The following is a 19,859-nucleotide window of genomic DNA, read 5'->3' on the forward strand; positions in this document are numbered from 1 at the left end:
ACGAGCCCCGGGCACCCTGCCAGGATCCAGCCACAGGGGTGACCCAAGGCACTCTTGACCCAAGCCAGAAACCGATCCTCTCCTCCCTTGTATCGCCTCCTTCTTGCTCCTGGGAAGTCCTTCGCAGACTCCAACCTCGGTCCTCCTCCTCTGTCCCCGCTGTCCCGGGGCACAGGCCGATCGATGCCACCCGGCCCTGCCGCTCCCTCTACCCGCTGCCTGCCCGTCAGCCCTCCTTCCTGCAGCCTGTAACCGGACACTGTTTGCTCCCCACCAGGCGCCCCCAGCACGCTGTTCCTGGATCTCAGCCTCTCCAGGGCCCGAGCACAGGGCGCCCCTGGCCAGCCCACTGACCTTTGCCTGCCTGAGCCCTGGTTAATTTTTGCCCAATCTGTGGGCTGTGGGGCTCCTCCCCCTGCCCCTCAGGGATATAAGTCTGGCCAGACGCTGCGCCTGCTCCTCGCCGTCCTGAACCTCCCCCAGCTCCCCCCCTGCCCTCACCATGGCCCAGGGCTTCTACATTTCCAAGCCCGTGGGCATCCTGGCCATCCTCCTGGGCGTGGCGGCCGTGTGCACCATCATCGCTCTGTCCGTGGTGTACTCCCAGGAGAAGAACAGGAGCACCGAGAGCTCCACGGCGGCCTCCACGGCGGCCTCCACGGCGGCCTCCACGGCGGCCTCCACGGCGGCCTCCACGGCGGCCCCCACGGGCCCTACCACCACCGTGGCTACCACCTTGGACCAAAGCAAGCCATGGAACGTCTACCGTCTACCCAAGACGCTGATTCCCGACTCCTACAACGTGACGCTGAGGCCCTACCTCACCCCCAACGATAAGGGCCTGTACGTCTTCACGGGCACAAGCGTCGTTCGCTTCATGTGCAATGAGTCCACCAGCGTCGTCATCATCCACAGCAAGAGGCTCAACTACACCAACCACCAGGGGCACATGGTGTCCTTGTCGGGCGTGGGGGGCTTCCAGCCGCAACCTGTCATCGTCAGGACGGAGCTGGTGGAGCTCACCGAGTACCTGGTCGTGCACCTCCAGGAGCCGCTGGTGGCCGGCAGACAGTACGAGATGAAGAGTGAGTTCCAGGGGGAGCTGGCCGACGACCTGGCGGGCTTCTACCGCAGCGAGTACATGGAGAACGGCGTCAAAAAGTAAGCTGCGTCTGCGTCTGCTCAGTGGGGCAGGTCCCAGAGGCTGAGGCAGAGCCGGGTCCCGGGGGCCGAGGAAGGTTTTGGGTTGCGGGCCTCGGAACCGCCTGGAGCCTTCGGCTGGCCATGACTCCATCCGCGGGGGCCGGGGGTGGGGGGCCCCTGGGGAGCCTTCCTGGGGACTTCCTGGGACTCCTTCCTGGGGAGCTTCCATCCCCCCCCCCCACGAGGGAGTCGGGGGCAAGTGGCGAAAGAACCCCTCAGACAGATAGGAGAACTGGGGCTCAGAAGAGAGAAACTTGCCCAAAGCCTCCTAGTTAACTCGGGCACGGATCCTGCCAGGACTTTGACCCCGACTCCTGAAGGAGTTCTGCTCTCCCATAGGAGCTGGCCTGTCGGGGCCCAGAGGCTGTTTGGGGGAGGTGGGGAGGGCAGGGATGAGCCGGACCGGGCTTTCATGCCCAGCGACATGCCCTTCTCCCGCATGCCCAGCGGCGCCCTGAAGCCCCCGCCCTGCCCACCCTCACGGGGTGCAGGCATTCTGCCAGCACACCCTCTAATACCCCGGTCTGGGCAGGGTGCTGGCCACGACACACATGCAGGCTACAGAGGCCCGGAAATCCTTCCCGTGCTTTGACGAGCCCGCCATGAAGGCCACGTTTAACATCACCATCATCCACCCCAACAACTTGGTGGCCCTGTCCAACATGCTGCCCAGAGGTGAGCGGGTCTGTCCCAGGGGCCACACAGCCTTGGGAAGAAGGCAGCCCAGGGTTGGGATGCTGGGCGGGGGAGAGGAGGCGTCTCCACATGCCTGAACGGTCCATGCCCAGGCCCCAGCGTCCCGTTTGATGGAGATCCCACCTGGAAAGTCACCGAGTTCGAAACCACACCCATAATGTCTACTTACCTGCTGGCCTACATCGTTAGTGAGTTCTCATATGTGGAGACAAGAGCTCCCAGTGGCGTCCTGGTAAGAAGCTGGGCCTGTCGGCCCTTCCCCGGGATTGGTTCTGGCCTGACGGATATTCCTCTTTTATTAATTCCCATCTCAGCCCCTGAGTTGTTAGGCCGGTGTTTAAACCCCAGCTCTGAGTGATCTTGGGCAAGTGTCTTAAGTTCTCTGAACCTCGGTCTCTGCATCTGAAAAATGGGTCTGTCCTCGTGAAGGGAGTTCCCAGCGCATGGATGCCAAACGGATGATGGCCGTGGCTATTATTATTCCCAGAGCTCCTCCCTAAGGCTCAAAGCCCCCCAAAGACCCCCCAGCCCCTCATTTTAACCTAGTCATCCCCCTTACTAGCCTGGGATCCCCACGGCTTGGCCCATCTGCACCAGGAGCCGAGGGGGGCCTCTGACCTACCCCCACCCTCTTTGCAGATCCGGATCTGGGCCCGGCCCGGTGCGATCAACCAGGGCCATGGCGATTATGCCCTGAAGGTGACAGGCCCCATCCTGGACTTCTTTTCCCAACATTACGACACGCCCTACCCGCTCAACAAATCGGGTGAGTGAGGGGGCGTTGTGGTGGGGGCGGCGGGTAGGGTTCCCCACCCAGAGGCCGTCCTGACAATGGCTTTGGCCCACGCCACCCCCAGACCAGATTGCCTTGCCTGACTTCAACGCTGGCGCCATGGAGAACTGGGGGCTGGTGACCTACCGCGAGAGTGCGCTGCTGTATGACAGGCGGTCCTCCTCCAGCGGCAACCAGGAGCGTGTGGTCACCGTGATTGCTCATGAGCTGGCCCACCAGGTAGCCCCTGCTTCCCAGGGAGGGTAGGGAAAGGACACGGCCCAAGTCCCCGCTCTGCCCTGGGCACCTGCGAAGGGAGGAGGGTCCCACCCGACAGGATGGCAGAGGGGAGTCACGGCAAGGTCGGTGGAGTCCCGAACCGGTGCCTGGCGCGTGGGGGACACCCGGTGACCGTGAGCACAAGGCCAGCGTGGCCAGCCGGGCTGATCTTCCCCCCACCCCCCACCCGACAGTGGTTTGGGAACCTGGTGACCTTGGAGTGGTGGAATGACCTATGGCTGAACGAGGGCTTCGCCTCCTACGTGGAGTACCTAGGTGCTGACTTTGCAGAGCCCACGTGGAATTTGGTGAGCCGGCTGCCCCGGGCCCCGAGGTCTGGGGACGAGGGGCTGGGGGAGGGGAAGACCCGGGTCATCCCGTGTCGGGCAGGTCTCCTGACGCCCAGCGGGGCTTTGCAGAAAGACCTCATGGTGCTGAACGACGTGTACCATGTGATGGCTGTGGACGCCCTGGCCTCCTCCCACCCGCTGTCAACTCCTGCCTCGGAGATCAACACGCCGGCCCAGATCAGCGAGGTGTTTGACTCCATCTCCTACAGCAAGGTACTGAGACAGTGTGGTTTTTTTTTGGGGGGGGGGGGCGTGTGGAAGGGGCGGGGACACAGCTAGGGCACTGGGAGCATCTGCCCTTGTCCGGTGGGGGCCCAGGGTCCGGCTGGCTCTGCACAGCCTTCTGAACCCCCTCTCCTTCCCCAGGGAGCCTCTGTCCTCAGGATGCTCTCCAACTTCCTGACTGAGGACCTGTTCAAGATGGGCATAGCGGTGAGTCCCCTCTGCAGCCATGGAGGCGGGGGGGGGGGGGGGGGGGGAGGGGGGCGGTTTCCTCCAGCCCCCGAGGTGCGTCGCCACAGACACTCAGTGGTGGAGGCTGGGGAGCACCGGCTTTGCCCTCACTGCGACCTGTCTTTCCACAGTCCTACCTCCATACCTATAAATACGGGAACACCATCTACCTGAACCTGTGGGAGCACCTGCAGCAGGTCAGTGACAGCCAAGCCCCCTGCAGCCATCGTGTCCCTAAGTCCCTAGGGGCGGCACACGTGTACTAGAATGTGTCCAGCTCCACTGCTCACCAGCCCAGGGGGGTCGTTTGAAGCCTTGTTGCTCATCTGTAAAGTGGGAGCCATGATGACTCCTTGCAGGAGGCGTGAGACCATGGGTTAAGACCATGGGCAGCTTGCCTCAGCCCATAGTGAGCTCCGTGATGGGAGCCGAGGAGCCCCCCAGGTCTTAGAGGTGAGGAAACCAGCCCTCCTCTGCCTGGAACTTTGGAGCGAGTCTTTCTATCTACTCAGCACTCCTGGCTGCCCTGTGCCCCGACCGGCCCCTCCCAGGCATGAATTTGCACACACCAGCACCCCCCGCACGAACTTTGACCCTCCCACCCAGCCCTGCCTTGCGTTCCTGTGCACTCAGACCCCAAGCAGCCCTTGCCTGCAGTGCAGACCCTCGGACTGCCCCTCTCCCCGCCCCCTCCCCCGGCCCCCCTGCCTCTAGTACGGCTGGAGTCTGCACACTCCCCATCTTCCCCCAGAGCTTCCCTTCTCTTAGGGCTCCTTCTCGGCCCCTCCTCAGCCCCACTGACCCCTCCGGGATCCCGAGCCCGGATCCACCAGGGAGGGGAGACCCAGGGCCTTGTCTCAGAGTCACAGCCGGGCTCCAGGGCCCTCCATGCTGGTCTCCGGCCCAAATTCTTTCTTCTGGTCTGTCCCCCTCCCCCGCACCCCTTCCCCGCCCTGACCTCCCACAACCCGCCGACAGGGGGCTCCTCACTGCCTCGGTCCCTCCCCTCCACATCCACCGTCTTCCTCGCCTGCCTCAGTTTCCCGCTCCTTCCTCTCCTCCAAAGCTGAGCCCTCCTCCACGCCTGCTCTACCCCTGCCTCCAGGGTACTCCCTCTGTGCTGAGCCTCCCCTCTCTCTGCAGCAGCCCCCAGCTCCCCTCCCTGTTCAGCCTGTGCCCTTCTGGTGTTCTTTATCCTCTTTCCCGTCTTAATTTTCTCAGTCATTAACAGATGTTGTTGGCTTTTTGCCGTTATTACTAAAGCAGTGCACGTGCATGGAAAAAGATGAAGAAAGACCCAAGAAGACAGTAGCGACCGCCCTAAGCCCGTCCCCTGACCACCCACTCCTGCTGCCTGTCTCTGCACCCGCTCGTGCCTCGGACTATGTTTTCCCTCCTCTCCTTCTCCCCTCCCCTCCCATCCTCTGAGGTTCGAGCTGAGCTGGGACCCAGGCTCCTGCCCACCCCCACCCCCACCCCCACCCCCACGCCGGGCTCCTCCGCTGGCCCTGCCTCCCTGCAAGGTGGGTCTTCCGAGGCTGCCCTGGGCGGGCCACTGACGGCCGGGCACCTTCTCGCTGTGCTCCAGGTTGTAGACAAACAGCCGACCATCAAGCTGCCCGACACCGTGAGTGCCATCATGGACCGCTGGATCCTGCAGATGGGCTTCCCCGTCATCACCGTGGACACCCAGACAGGCACCATCTACCAGCAGCACTTCCTCCTTGACCCCCAGTCCGTGGTGACCCGCCCCTCACAGTTCAAGTGAGCAGCAGGGGGCACTGAGGCGGGCGTCCCGTGAGGGCTCTGAAGGACAGGTGCTGTGGTGTCCCTTGACCGTGGTGGGTCCTGACCTGCCGTGGTCCCAGCCCCAGCACCTGGCCCCGGATGGGGGGGTGGGGGAGAGGCGTGCTCAGTGCCCAGACGGAGCCGGGCAGAGACTGGGAGGCTGGGCGGGGCTGCTCTTTGCTGGCAGTGACCGAGAGCGGCCGGCTGTCATCACCTGGCGTCTGGGTCTCTTGTTGCAGCTACCTGTGGATCGTTCCCATCTCTTCTGTCAGAAGTGGCAGACCGCAGGAGCACTACTGGCTGCCGGGCGTCGAAAAAGGTAATCCAGCCCCGCCCTTGTGGACAGCCGTCCCCTCCCCCACACCCCCAGCTCCTGGCCCACGTCCTGGGGGTTCCGGCAGGCCTCAGTGACCTCCTTCATGGTCTCATTCAACAAATGGAGCCCACTTCTCTGGTTCTAAGCTCTACTGTGCGGCCGCCCAGCTGTGTGGCCCCGGGCAGGTTGCCATTCCTCTCTGGTCTCCCATTTCCTCATTTATAAAATGGGGCTAAGAACAATAGCGGCCCGGTTGAGTTGTGTGGGGACTAAAGAAGAGAACTCACATGAGATGTTTAAGACAGTGCCTGGCACAAAGTATAAACAGCCCTACTCCACCAGGTACTGGGGAATCCGGTCAAGGCAATTCATCCTCTGCCGAGGCCAAAACTGCAGCTGAAGAGAAGGAAGGAAGAGAAGCAGCTAAAACTTTCTAGAGCTGTGTTGGGTGCCTTAACAGAGGCACGTACAGGCTGCTGGGGCATGGGGCAGGGAGCCAGGAATAAGGAAGTTTCAACTTCCCAGAGAGGTGAGGGAAGGCTTCCTGGAGGAGGTGAGCTGAGTCTTAGAGGAAGAAAAGGACTTAGCCAGGCTCGTGGGGGCAGAAGAAAGAGCAAGTGCGAGGCAGGAGAGAACTAAGGACTGTGGCTAGGGCAGAGGTGTGCCCTGAAGGTAAGGCTGCTTCCCAAGGTCCCTGCGGACGGCAGGACACAACGGCTGTGTCCTCCGGCCAGGAGGAGCTGGGGCAGGTGGGAAGTGGCAAGCAGACGGCCCCCTCTGGCTGCCGGGGAGCAAGGCTGGAAGGGAGGGCAGAGAGGGGCAGCACTGGGGGTGCTGACTGGCGGGGGGCGGGCATTGCCTGGGCTTCCCACTAGGTGACGGGGTAAGAGGGGAGGAGGAGGGAGGGAGGGAGGAGGAGCAGGAGCCTGTGGAGGCGGTCTGGGTGTCCTGAGGCTGTGCCGATGGAGAAGTCCGGGCTGCTGTCACTGGCCCAGCCACGTGGAGCCTGTGGGAGACAGGAAGGGCACCGAGGGGCAGAGATGGCGCTTGGTCCCTCTGAGGGCAGAGTTTGGCCTGGCAGCCCAGTCCTACCTACGCCCCTTCTCCTCCCCCTTCCCTTGACATCGCCCGAGGCTTGAGGGCCAGCCGGTGCCAGGCTGCATGGGAGGCCTGGAGAAAGACAGGCCAAGGGTCAGCCTGTGGCCTTCTGAGCAGCCCCACCTAGCTCTGATCTCTCCCCGCAGCCCAGAATGACCTGTTCAAGACCACAGCTAATGACTGGGTTCTGCTGAACCTCAACGTGACGGGCTACTACCTGGTGAACTATGACAATGAAAACTGGAAGAAGATCCAAACTCAGCTGCAGACAGACCTGTCGGTGGGTGTCGGCCGCCAGCCCCCATCCCCTGCCCCAGGCCCCGGCCCTGCCCACCCCCATCCCCCCCCTCCCCCTCCCCCGCCCCCAGCAGCAGCCTGAGGTCACGCGCTCTGTCGCCCCTTCTAGGTCATTCCTGTCATCAATCGGGCTCAAATCATCCACGATGCCTTCAACCTGGCGAGGTGAGTGCCCCCTTCCTCCTGGGGCCCAGCCTGTCCCTGGCCTGGTGACTTGGGCAAGTGCTGTTCTACAGCGACAGACCCAGGCACACTGCTATGGGCTCCCTGTGCTTCTCTGCGCCCCTCCCTGGGCCCCCACACCCCTGCAGATTGCTAGTGTTGCAACCCACTTTTCCCAGATAAGGAATCCGAGACTCAGAGTTTGATTGAGTGCTTTACCTGGGGTCACTCTGTAGCCCGTGACAGCCAGACACAGGTCTGGCCAACTCCAAAACCACAGGGTCCTTCATAGCACCAGGCTCTTCCTGAGGATTAACTGTGTGCCAGCCTGCCATGGCAGATGCTACAAAAAGTCTGGGAAGGACAGAGCAGGAGAGAGGCGGCATGGATAAACAAATATTTATTCAGCACCTACTGTGTTCCCAGCAGGTGCTAAGCTCTTTGACTTAGGTGATGTCACCCATAGACACGGACATTTATGAACCACAGGTGCACAGATGGTCTGAGGAGGAGGAGGGAGGAAGGCACAGGGGGCCGAGCAAATCAGAGAAGAGGTGGGGAGAATAAAGAGCAGAGGTTTTTTGTCCTTATGCATCTCAGCTCTGTCTCTTATGGGCTGTGTGGCCTTAGGCAAGTCACTTTGCCTCTCTGAGCCTCAGCTTCCCATTTGTCAAATGGGGATAATACGCAGGGGAATGTGATTGGCAGTGGGTGAGGACAGGGCCCGAGCTGACCTTGTCCCCCATCCCTCCCCACTCCCCGGCCCCACCCCTACCTACCCCCAGGCCCATCTACAGTGAACATTGGAGCTGGCTCATTTGGGGCTCTCAGGTTTCAGGAAGGGGTTGGGCCCCCCTCAGTGGGGACTGGACTTAATGGGGATGCTTACCTGAGCCCTTGTATCTATCCCCAGTGCCCAAAAGGTCCCCGTCACTCTGGCGCTGAACAACACTCTCTTCCTGATCCAAGAGACCGAGTACATGCCCTGGCAGGCCGCCCTGAGCAGCCTGAGCTACTTTAAGCTCATGTTCGACCGCTCTGAGGTCTACGGCCCCATGAAGGTACAGGGGGGCAGGGCAGGGTTCGAGGGCCAATTTGCCCGGTGCCAGAAATGCACCATTAGGGAGTTACTAGAAATTTTGTCTGGAGCGGTGGCACCCTTCGGGCCGACAGGACACCGGGTCCTTTTCTGAGAGCAGGTGGGCAGAGTGGCAAGAGGGATGTAGGGTGAAGGGAACAGGTACTGGAAAGGCGAGCAGGTTGGGTAGGGCCGAGAAAGGACACAGACGGGGGCGCCTGGACAGCTCAGGCCGTTAGGTGTCCAACATGGTTTCGACTTAGGTCACCATCTCATGGTTTGTTGGGTTCGAGCCTTGCATTGGGCTCTGCACTTACAGTGCAGAGGTTGCTAGGGATTCTCTCTCTCTCTCTCTCTCTCTCTCTCTCTCTCTCTCTCTCCCCCTCCCTCTCTCTCTGCCCCTCCCCTGCTCTCTCTCTTCCCCCTTTCTCTCAAAATAAATAAATAAATTTATTTGTTGAGGCTCCCATGAGGGAGATAAGAGAGAAACTCAGCAGGGTGATTTACAAAAGAAAAAAAAAAAAAGAACCCAAAACAATTGTCGGACAGTTGGAGATTGGTTAGGTAAACTACAATATCCATTTATGGAATATTACGCAGCCATTAGATGAAACTTGAAGAGATCATTTTTTTTATTAGCTTGTTTTATTTTTTATTTTTTAAAATTTACTTCCAAATTAGTTAGCATCTAGTGCAACAATGATTTCAGGAGTAGATTCCTTAACGCCCCTTCCCCATTTAGCCCCTCCCTACTCCCACCACCCCTCCCATAACCCTCTGTTTGTTCTCCATATTTATGAGTCTCTTCTCTTTTGTCCCCCTCCCTGTTTTTATATAATTTTTGTTTCCTTTTCCTTAGGTTCATCTGTTTTGTCTCTTAAAGTCCTCCTATGAGTGAAGTCATATGATATTTGTTTTTCTCTGACTGACTAATCTCACTTAGTATATAATACCCTCCAGTTCCATCCACGTGGTTGCAAATGGCAAGGTTTCATTCTTTTTGATTGCCGAGTAATACTCCATTGTGTATATATGCCACATCTTCTTTATCCATTCGTCCATCAATGGACATTTGGGCTCTTTCCATACTTTGGCTATTGTCAATAGTGCTGCTATCAACATGGGGGTGCATGTGTCCCTTCGAAAGAGCACACCTGTATCCCTTGGATAAATGCCTAGTAGTGCAATTGCTGGGTCGTAGGGTAGTTCCATTTGTAGTTTTTGGAGGAACCTCCATACTGTTTTCCAGAGTGGCTGCACCAGCTTGCATTCCCAGAGGTCATTTTTTAATTAAAAATTTTTTTTCTCGTGCACTTCCTATGATGTTGAAAGAGGTGTGATGGCAAGTGAGATTTTAACTCTTTAACCTGCCTGCGTTGGATTTACTCCATCCTCCCGATGTAGTTAAGTCACAATATTTGATCAACTCAGTAGTCAGCATTTACTGTATTGTGGTTATTGAAATTTTTTTTATTTATTTATTTATTTATTTTTAATTTTTTTTTCAACGTTTTTTATTTATTTTTGGGACAGAGAGAGACAGAGCATGAACGGGGGAGGGGCAGAGAGAGAGGGAGACACAGAATCGGAAACAGGCTCCAGGCTCCGAGCCATCAGCCCAGAGCCTGACGCGGGGCTCGAACTCACGGACCGCGAGATCGTGACCCGGCTGAAGTCGGACGCTTAACCGACTGCGCCACCCAGGCGCCCCTGAAATTTTTTTTAATGTTTATTTTTGAGGGAGAGACAGACAGACAGACCGTGAGCAGGAGGGGGGCAGAGAGAGAGGGAGGCACAGAATCCAAAGCGGGCTCCAGGCTCTGAGCTGTGAGCACAGAGCCCGGGACGGGGCTCGAACTCACGAGCCACAAGATCATGACCTGATCATGACCTGAGTCAGACGCCCAACTGACTGAGCCACCCAGGCGCCCCAGTATTGTGGTTATTTAAATATCATTCTCTGCTGAGCCACATGGACTACTATGTTTATGTCCCCCCCCCCCTTTTTTTTATACATCTTGGACAAACGTCATCAGGGCATATGCTAGATTTGCTGCATTTTCCTGGAGGCATCCCTCCCTGCCGGAGCCCGCAGTCCCTGTGCTCCCTTCTGGAACTGTGGCTCAGCCCCACCCCTCCCCCGAATGGGAGGCTCTCCCCCGGTGTGGCATCTCATGTTTCCTGAACCAGTGGGTTCTTCCTTGAGTTTTCTCTCCCATAGTGGAGCACCTTTTCCAGGAGTTTTTGAGAAAGTGTCCCTAAGAGTGGAGGTAGATTATGCACAATGGGTTTATTCCATCACCACACGGGACCCAGAATTTACCGGGGATTAGAAGTTTCTAGGTTGGAAGCTACTATTCCTCAGACAATTTCAGGCCTTGCTCCGCTGATGCCAAGCCTCTCGTGCTGCTGTTGAGAAGCTCAGAGGCTTGCTCATCTCTGGTTCTTTGAACGTGGCTGTTTTTTCCCTTCTGGAAGCTTGTGGGCTCTTCTCTCAGTCCCGATGTGTCTTTCTCCTCCTCCTCCTGTAGCCCCCTTGGCTACAGATTGTGGGCGTTTCTTCTATCATATGTTTATTTTTAAAACATCTTTTTTTAATGTTTGTTTATTGGAGGGGGGGTGGTAAGAGGCAGAGAGAGAGAGAGAGAGAGAGAGGGAGGGAGACACAGAATCTGAAGAGGCTCCAAGCTCTGAGCTGTCAGCACAGAGCCCGATGCGGGGCTCAAACTCACAACCCATAAGATCATGACCTGAGCCGAAGTCAGATGCTTAACTGACTGAGCCACCCAGGCCCCCCAGTGTTTTATTTTGAGAGAGAACACATGAACATGTAAGTGGAAGAAGGGCAGAGAGAGAGAGACAGACAGACAGAATCCCAGTCCACGCTGAGCTTGGAGCCCGACGTGGGGCTTGATCTCACAAATCATGAGATCGTGACCGGAACCAATGTCAGGAGTCAGACGCTTAACCGACTGAGCCACCCAGGCGCCTCTGAGCATGTGACTCTTGGTCTCAGGGTTGTGAGTTCAAGAACCACGTTGAATATAGAATTTACTAAAAATGTATACGCACACACACACACACACACATATAGTATCCATGAGTGTGTTTCCCTGAGACCAGGGAATCACCCTTTATGTCGTATAATGAGGCTGGTGATGCCCACTTTCTACGACTGGCGGACACGGGGGACAAAGAAGCTGACTAGAGTTACCTCCAGTTAGGATATAAACTTTCACCTCTGCAGTCGGCCAACCCTTCTGCTATGTCTGGGGGCCCCCGATTCTGAGCCCCACTGATTCAGCCTCACCTGTGGGGGGGGGGGGCTGTTGCCCTGCTGCAAGGAGGGAAGTAGGAGCTTGGGGGTTCAACTACTCCCGCTGCGGTCTTGGACTCATTCCCCCTGTGTTCAGCCCCCGCCTCACCCCTGTCTCCTGCAGACCCGTCCCTCTGAGTCTGAGCCTTGTCTGGGCAAGCCTTGCTTCCGGTTCCAACCCCCCCTACCCCTGCCCCCGGGGCCCGCACTGTGACTCTGCCCCTTCCCTCCCTTCCTCTCCCCACCTTGCAGCTTCCTGACTGCATGGGCATCTCCTCCACTCTTTTTCCCTTTCCGTTCTCTTGGCTCTCGGAGGTTTATTCCTTTTACGTTTGGACGTGGATTCCGGTTGGGGCCCGTGACGAACTACCATGTTGAACCCGAGTCTGTGAAGGGTCTTAGTAACAGGAGGCAGAACTTAACCTTCCAGCGTCGGGGGCAAAGGGCAGCAGACAGAATGACGGATCTGCTGGGTAGACAGGGGAAAAGAAGGGGTAAACTCACCAATTTGAAAATCGGTTTGGGGAAGCTCCTGGGCAGTTTTCATTTTCTGCACATGCTGCTCTGTATTTTCCACACTCTTCACAGTACACACGGAACACTCACCACCGGGATTGGTGGTGGAGCGGCGGGGTGGGGGGGGGGGGGGACCCAACACTATTAAAAACTGGTGACGCAGACAAGGAGTGTTGGAGCTGACTGAGGCTTTCAGGCAGGAGAGCCTCGGGCCAGTCATCTGAAACCTGGCCCGTGCGGGCCCCTTTGGGCCCTGCTGGCTCCCTCGGGGCCCTGAGCCTCCGGCCTCTCTGCCTCCGTAGCCACCAGCCCTTGCTGCACCTACACCCACGTCAGAGGCTGCAGGGACTCCAGAAAGACCTGGCAGGAGTCTTGCCTTCAAAGCTCTCCGTGTTTTCTTTTGCCCAGAGCTACCTGAAGAAGCAGGTCACGCCCCTCTTCGATCATTTCGAAAGACTCACCAAAAACTGGACTGATCACCCGCAAACCCTCATGGACCAGTGAGTGGACCGTTGAGAAGCCAAGAGCCTCTCTCCTTTCCTTATTGCTGGAGGCCATGGGCGGCCCAGCTACCCTGACCCGGGGAGTCCAGGGCAGGGCCCCGCAGTGTCCTCTGGAGGCCATCTCTTGGCCGGGGCCACCAGGCGGGAGGAGGAGGCCTGCCCTGAGCTTCTGTGCGGCCTGGGAGCCCATCTGACCTCTTTGTACAAGGGACCCAACTGAAACTCTGAGGTCCCCTCAGGGTCTTGATCATTCAGATTCTCGGTGTTCAGATAGGGGCTGCAGCCTGTGCTGACTCCTCTAAGTCCCTGGGCTGCCCAAGGCACAAAGCCACGTAGGGGATCCAGTGAGCAGCCTCAGGCAGAGCCCGGGCCCCGCCATCCTTCCCGGAGCCGTGTGTCGGCAGGGGGGTGTCTCTGCCCACGTCCGGGCCGGGCGGCCCATGGGCCTGCTGATGGAGTGTCACCCGTGGGGCAGGTACAGCGAGATTAACGCCGTCAGCACCGCCTGCTCCTACGGGGTTCCTAAGTGTGAGAAGCTGGCCGCGACTCTTTTCGCCGAGTGGAAGAAGAACCCCCAAAACAACCCGTGAGTGTATCCCCCGCTCCTCCCCTGACCTTCATCCGTCCCTCGAGCCCACAGCCGTGTCCTCGTCACACCCTCGTCCCCCCGCTTCCCTGCCCTGACCCTCTCACCCCTCGCCAGGATCCACCCCAACCTGCGGTCCACCGTGTACTGCAATGCCATCGCCCAGGGCGGCGAGGAGGAGTGGAACTTCGTGTGGGAGCAGTTCCTAAAGGCCGAACTGGTGAACGAGGCTGACAAACTCCGCGGAGCCCTGGCCTGCAGCAACCAGGTCTGGATCCTGAACAGGTGAGGACCGGGGCCCAATGGGGCCGCGTGAGTTCCCCTCCCCACGGGGGACCCCACGTGGGAGAGCAAGAACCAGCCGGGCCTCTCATTCACGGCATCCTCACAAACCGGGGCGGTGGGGCCCCCATGTCGCAGAGGAGGACACTGGGGCTCAGAGAAGCGAAAACAACTTGCCCAAAGTCCAGAAGCTTTCGTAAGTGGTGGAGCCAAGATCTGAACCCACGTCTGGGTCTCTGTCCCACACTTTTAACCGCTTTGGCTTCTTGGACGGCAGTTGACAGAAGCTCAGTTTTCCTCTCGGCCAAGGGCTCTGTTGCAGCTGGGCCTGGGTCCTTTTGGACGTCCGGCGGGGCACGCCCCAAGCTCCTGGCTCCCACCGGCCACCTGCATGTCATCTCCCGGACCCCAGTAAAGAAGAGCCTCCCTCAGTGTCAAAGACAAAGGTGGCTGCCGTGCCTGGGACAGGGCTCCCGGCTCTGGTACTCCTTCCTGTCTTCATTCATTCATCATCAGTCATCACATATCCATCGGGCACCAGGTCCGTGTCAGGCAGGGCCAGTGACCCTGCCTGGGAGACTCAGTGTCCCACCTGTGAGAGGGAGGTAGGACGAAGAGGTCTTCAACCCTCAGTAGACTGAAGGGACATTAGGAGGATGCCGGAGAGGTGTCGGGGGCGGGGGAGGGGATCCTTTGCCTTCCTGGGTTCTCTGTCTCGTATCATCTGACTACAGAAGTCACTGGAAGTGGTCACTAACCCAGCATCCTTCCCTCACAGGTTCCTGAGTTATACCCTGGACCCTAACCTCATCCGGAAACAAGATGTCACCAGCACTCTCAGCAGCATCTCCAGCAACGTCGTCGGGCAAACCCTGGCTTGGGACTTTGTCCAGAGCAACTGGAAGAAACTCTTTCAGGAGTGAGTCTGGGGGAGCCTGCTGGGAGAAGTGCCCGTCAAGGCTGGGTGTCCGGGGCCGGAGGGAAGGGTCCGTGTGTCTGTGTGCATGGGACACTGCAGGGCTGGAGCATGGTGGGGGGCTGTGGACACCGCCTAGGAGTGCTGAAAAATTAACCCAGCTTGCGGTCAGGCGCGGGGGAGGGCAGGGAGGGCCAACATGGAAAGACGAGGCAGGGTATGGGCTGTCCTTTCTCCCACTTGGGGCAAAGAAAGTCTGTTTCTCTGGAGACAGGGGAGCAAGGATACTGAGATCAAACCTGCGGTCGTGTCCCTCGGGGTATCACCTTGGGTGTGTCATTTCATCTCACCTCCAAGATGGGGACAGTCGCAGAGCAGACGTGAGGGTATAATGGCACCTGCCAGTCACGGAGCATTGCTTCTTCCGCCCCTCACGGTGTCTTCTCTCTCCTGTCCCCACAGCTATGGCACTGGTTCCTTCTCCTTCTCCAACCTCATCCAGGCAGTGACCCGACGATTCTCCACTGAGTTCGAGCTGCAGCAGGTAAGAAGCCCGGGACCCTGGGGCGGCATCCAGAGGTCCATCGCGAGTCTAAAAGGACCACCATTCAGCCGGCACCCCCTGGGTGTGGTCAAGGAGAGCCCGGGCTCCACGTTGCCAGGCCTTCCTCACCTGCAGGGGAAGCTGGGTATTCAGGCTTTTTATTTATTTATTTTGTTTTTTTTTAAATTAATTTCTTTCTATATTAAATAAATATTTATTATTTATTTAACTATTAAATAAATATGTAGTTAGTGAACACACAGTGTAGTATTTGTTTCAGGAGTAGAACCCAGTATCCAGGCTTTTTAAATGGTGACGATTCAATCAGAAAACTTCATCTTGGAACTCTCATATAGGCAAAAAGTAAAGACAATAATATAAATGAACCTCCACGTACCTACCCATTACCCAGATTGAACAGTTATCAGCGTTTTGCTGGTTCTATTTTGGGGGTGGAGAATTTTCAAGCAGGGATCACTAATATCATACAGTTCACCTGTCTATGATTTAGTCCTATTTAAAGGAATTTTTAAAAGATAATCTCAATGTTATTAGCAAAGCCAAGAAAAGGAACAATTCTTTACGTATCATTTTCTGCCTGGCCCATTTTTGTTTGTTTGTTTTGTTTTTATTTTTGAGGGAGAGAGAGAGCAGGGGAGGGGCAGAGAGAGGGGGAGACAGAGGATCTGCAGAGGGCCCTGTGCTGACAGCAGAGAGCCCGAGGTGGGGCTTGAACTCACGAACCGTGAGGCTGAAGTTGGATGTTCAGCCGACTGAGCCACCCATGTGTCCCTCTATCTGGCCCATTTTAAACCTTCTAGGTTGTTTCTTTTAAAACTCATTTTGCAGCGATATGCATGTTTGAATCAGAAGCTAAAGTTAACTCATTGTATTAGGTTGATATTATCTTTTTTTTAATTGAGATATAATTAATGTACTATAAAACTCGCCATGTTAAGTGGCTTTCAGGGTATTTACAAGCTTGTAGAACCATAACCACCATCTACTTCCAGAACATTCTCATTACCCCCGAAAAGAAACTGTGGCAGTCGCTCCCCAGTCCTCTGTTGTCAGCCCCTGGCAACCACTAATCTACTTTCCGTCTCTATGGATGTGCATATTCTGGATATTTCATGAGATGGAATCATATAATATGAGGCCTTTTGTGGAAGTTTCATCCATGTGGTAGGGTACCACTCCTTTTTATGGCTGAATAATATTCCATTGTATGGATACAACACATCTGTTTATCCATCGATCAGTCGATCGACATTGGATTGTTTCCACTTTTTGACTATTATGAATAACGCTGTTATGAATGTTCATGTACAAAGTTTTGAGTGAACATATGTGTTTGGTTCTTTTGGGTATACACCTGGGAGGGGAATCGATGGATCATTTGGTAACTTTATGTTTAACTCTTTGAGAAATTGCCAAAATGTTTTCCTAAGTAATTGCACCAATGTACTTTCCACAGCTGTATGTCTTTGGACACTTACGTTTCTTTTCTTCCTTCGTTCCTTTGTTCCTTCATTCCTCCCTCCCTCCCTCCCTCTGCTTCCTTCCTTCCCTCCTTCCCTCCCTCTTTCCTTCCTTCCTTCCTTCCTCCCTTCCTTCCTTCCTTCCTTTTAAATTATAGCCATTCTGTGGATGTGAGATAGTATGAATTGCATTTCTCTAATGACTAATGATGTTGCACATCTTTTCATGTGCTTATTGGCCATTCATATGTCTTCTTTGGAGAAATGTCTGTTCAAAACCTTTGCCCAATTTTTTAATTGGGATATTTGTCTCTTCATTTTTGAGTTGTAAGAGTTCTTTATATATTCTGGATACTAGACCCTTATTAGATACCTGATCTGCAAATGTTTTCTTCCATTCTGTGGATTGCCTTTTTACTTTCTCAATAGTGTCTTTCCATACATTAACATTTTTTTTTTTATTTTGATGAAGTCCAGCTTTCTAATTTTTCTTTTATGGCTTGTGTTTAGGCATATCTAAGAAACGATCGCTTAATCCAAGGTCATGAAGATTTATACATGCTTTTTACTAAAAGTCTCACTATTTGAGCTCTTACATTTAGGACTTTGATCAATTTTGGCTGAATTTTTGTATATGGTGTGAGGTGGGGGTCCAACTTCATTCCTTTGCATGTGGCTATCCGATTGTCTCACTACTATTTGTTGAGCAGACTATTCTTTCCCCCACTGAATGGTCTTGGCACTCTTGTTGAAAATCAATTGACTGTAAATGCGAGGGCTTATTTCTGGACTCTTAATTGTATTTCATTGATCTGTCTGTCCTTCAGCCAATACCACACTGTCTTGATTACTGTAGCTTTGTAGTGAGTTTAGGAATGTCAGCCCTCCAGCTTTGTTCAAGAGTGTTTGGCTATTCTGAGTCCCTTGAATTTCCTTATGAATTTTAGGATCAGCTTGTCCATTTCTGCAAAAAAAGGCAGTTGGAATTTTGATGTGGATTGCGTTGAATCTGTAGATCAATTTAGGAACCGTTGCCATGTTAATAATAAATCTTCCACTCCATTAACACAGATTTGGGTCGATTTGGGTATTGTTTCCTTTTATTCAGTCCTTCTTAATTTCTTCCAACAGTGTTTTGTAGTTTTCAGCATTACCAGTCTTGTATGTCTTTTGTCAAATTTATTCCTCAGTCTTTTATTCTTCTTAATGCTATTGTAAATGGGACTGTTTTAATTTCATTTTCGTATGTCTCATTGCTAGTGTGTAGAAATGTAGTATGATCTTGTATGTTGCTCATCTGAAACCTTGCAGAATTTGTTAGTTTTAATAGTTTTTTGGGTTTTTTTTGTTTTTGGTAGATTCCTTAGGATTTTCTGAATACAAAAATCATGTCATCTGCTTATAGAGATAGTTGTACCTCTTCCTTTCTGGGTGCCTTTTATTTCATTTTCTTGCCTAATTGCCCCGGCTACAACCTCCTATACTAATATATCTTTTAATCTGTGACTTATTTATTTATTTATTATTTTATTATTTATTTTATTATTATTTAAATTTTTTAAATGTTTATTCACTTTTTGAGAGACAGAGAGAGACAGAGCATGAGTGGGAGAGGGGCAGAGAGAAAGGGAGACCCCGAATCTGAAGCAGGCTCCAGGCTCTGAGCTGTCAGCCCAGAGTCCGCTGTGGGGCTCGAACTCATGGACCATGAAATCATGACCTGAGCCAAAGTCGGGGGCTTAACTGACTGAGCCACCCAGGAGCCCCGAGGCTGTGCTTATTTTCACCTCTGCCCTAGATAAGGACTTTATCCCAGGGACAGAGAAGGGCCAGCCCTTTCTCTCCTGGAGAACGGGCTGTGGCTTCTCCATTTGCAAGGGCCCTAATGTGGACAGGGAGGACAGAGGACTAGGCCGCCCTCCCCTCAAGGCTGTGTGAGAGACCCAGCCTGAGGCTGAGAATCTTCATTTCCCTGGCAGCTGGAGCAGTTCAAGAAGAACAACATGGACACAGGCTTCGGCTCAGCCACCAGAGCTCTGGAGCAAGCCCTGGAGAAGACCAAAGCCAACATCAAGTGGGTGAAGGAAAACAAGGATGTGGTGCTCAGGTGGTTCACAGAAAACAGCTAATGGTCCTCGGTCCTTGCAGTCACCTGGCCCCCATGTGAGATGCCTATTACGTGTCTGTCCCAGTGGCCCACGGCAGGACCCCTCCCTGGAGCCTGAGGCAATGGCGTCCTCACCCCAGGACAAAGTCTCTGGCCCGTGTTTTCTCCACTCTGCCCATGGGGCCAATCCAGTTCCTGATGGCCAGACTGCCCCAACACCTCTCAGTCCCTGCCCCTCCTGCCAACTCCACCCCAGGCCTGGCATGGTGTCTGTCACCCGGGGCCCTGGGGCTGATCTCAGGGAAGCCCAGCGCTGGTCAGATGAGCAGAAGCCCTTGATGGACGATGGATGGCCTTAGGGGGCGGCCCTGTGCCCTCTCTCACCTTCCCATAAATTTCCTGAACCTGAGGAATCAACAGGGCACCAGATCTATATATTTTTTTTCTAAGAGAAAATGTAAATAAAGGATTTCTAGATCAATGCCTAGACTCGTTACTACACTAGAGTGGGAGTGAGTAGGTTTGCACAAGAGCCGGGAAGCCTGGGAGGGACGGAGGGACCCCGGGGTGTAGGGGACCCCAACGGAGCACAGGAGGGGAGAAGTGCCCAGCCTGCTGGCCCTTCCTACAGAACACCTGGGTGTCCTGTGGGGTCGGCCTGCGGTGTTCATTTCATCCGAATTCCCGTGGCAGGCAGGAGATGCCGGGTGCCGGAAACCGTGAGGAGGTGGATGCTAGCAGACCCAGCGATTCTCATGATGGAGTGGAGGGAGCTGGGGCTTGGTGCCAGGCGCAGAGCAGGTCCTGACAGTGGAGGGAGTCTTTTTCAGAAAGAAGCTTCCGTAGTTTCAGACACTATGATCCTCACCTGCCCTACCGCGAGGTTAAGGGAGCAGGATGCTGACTGGGCTTCTCTTCTTGCATGCAGCCAGCATCCCGGGGACACCTGGGACAGTGAAGGGGGCTTGCGGTGAGGACGGCAAGCCCTGGGACCCAGGCCTGGTCTGACCACCCACTGGCCAAGGCCATGTCCCGCCCCTTCTCCAGGATTCATGGTGGAAGGTGATCTCAATTCGTAAGGTGGTTGTTTTCAAAAGCAGCGTGCGGAAAAAGACA

At 55.2% G+C, this 19,859-nt stretch overlaps 1 protein-coding gene across 2 annotated transcripts; it reads left to right on the top strand.

The window, feature by feature from the left end:
• The first annotated feature begins 286 nt into the window (after positions 1–286).
• ANPEP (alanyl aminopeptidase, membrane) lies at positions 287–19,224 on the top strand. 2 transcript variants are annotated; one of them, XM_053888673.1, is made up of 21 exons: positions 288–630; positions 679–1,161; positions 1,736–1,878; positions 1,992–2,131; positions 2,539–2,665; positions 2,757–2,911; positions 3,145–3,258; positions 3,370–3,513; positions 3,667–3,732; positions 3,885–3,950; positions 5,342–5,517; positions 5,781–5,860; positions 7,102–7,235; positions 7,362–7,417; positions 8,328–8,475; positions 12,733–12,824; positions 13,303–13,413; positions 13,531–13,698; positions 14,474–14,614; positions 15,074–15,155; positions 18,616–19,224. In XM_053888673.1, exons 1-21 carry the CDS (start codon positions 503–505, stop codon positions 18,763–18,765), a joined length of 2,904 nt encoding a protein of 967 aa, XP_053744648.1. In that variant the 5' UTR covers positions 288–502; the 3' UTR covers positions 18,766–19,224. The 2 variants fall into 2 exon arrangements, with proteins under 2 accessions (XP_053744647.1, XP_053744648.1); XM_053888672.1 differs by having other exon boundaries at positions 287–1,161.
• Positions 19,225–19,859: the final 635 nt, after the last annotated feature.

The sequence above is a fragment of the Panthera pardus genome, unplaced genomic scaffold (assembly GCF_024362965.1).
Source record: "Panthera pardus isolate Hobbes unplaced genomic scaffold, ASM2436296v1 HiC_scaffold_23, whole genome shotgun sequence".
NCBI classification, from domain to species: domain Eukaryota; kingdom Metazoa; phylum Chordata; class Mammalia; order Carnivora; family Felidae; genus Panthera; species Panthera pardus.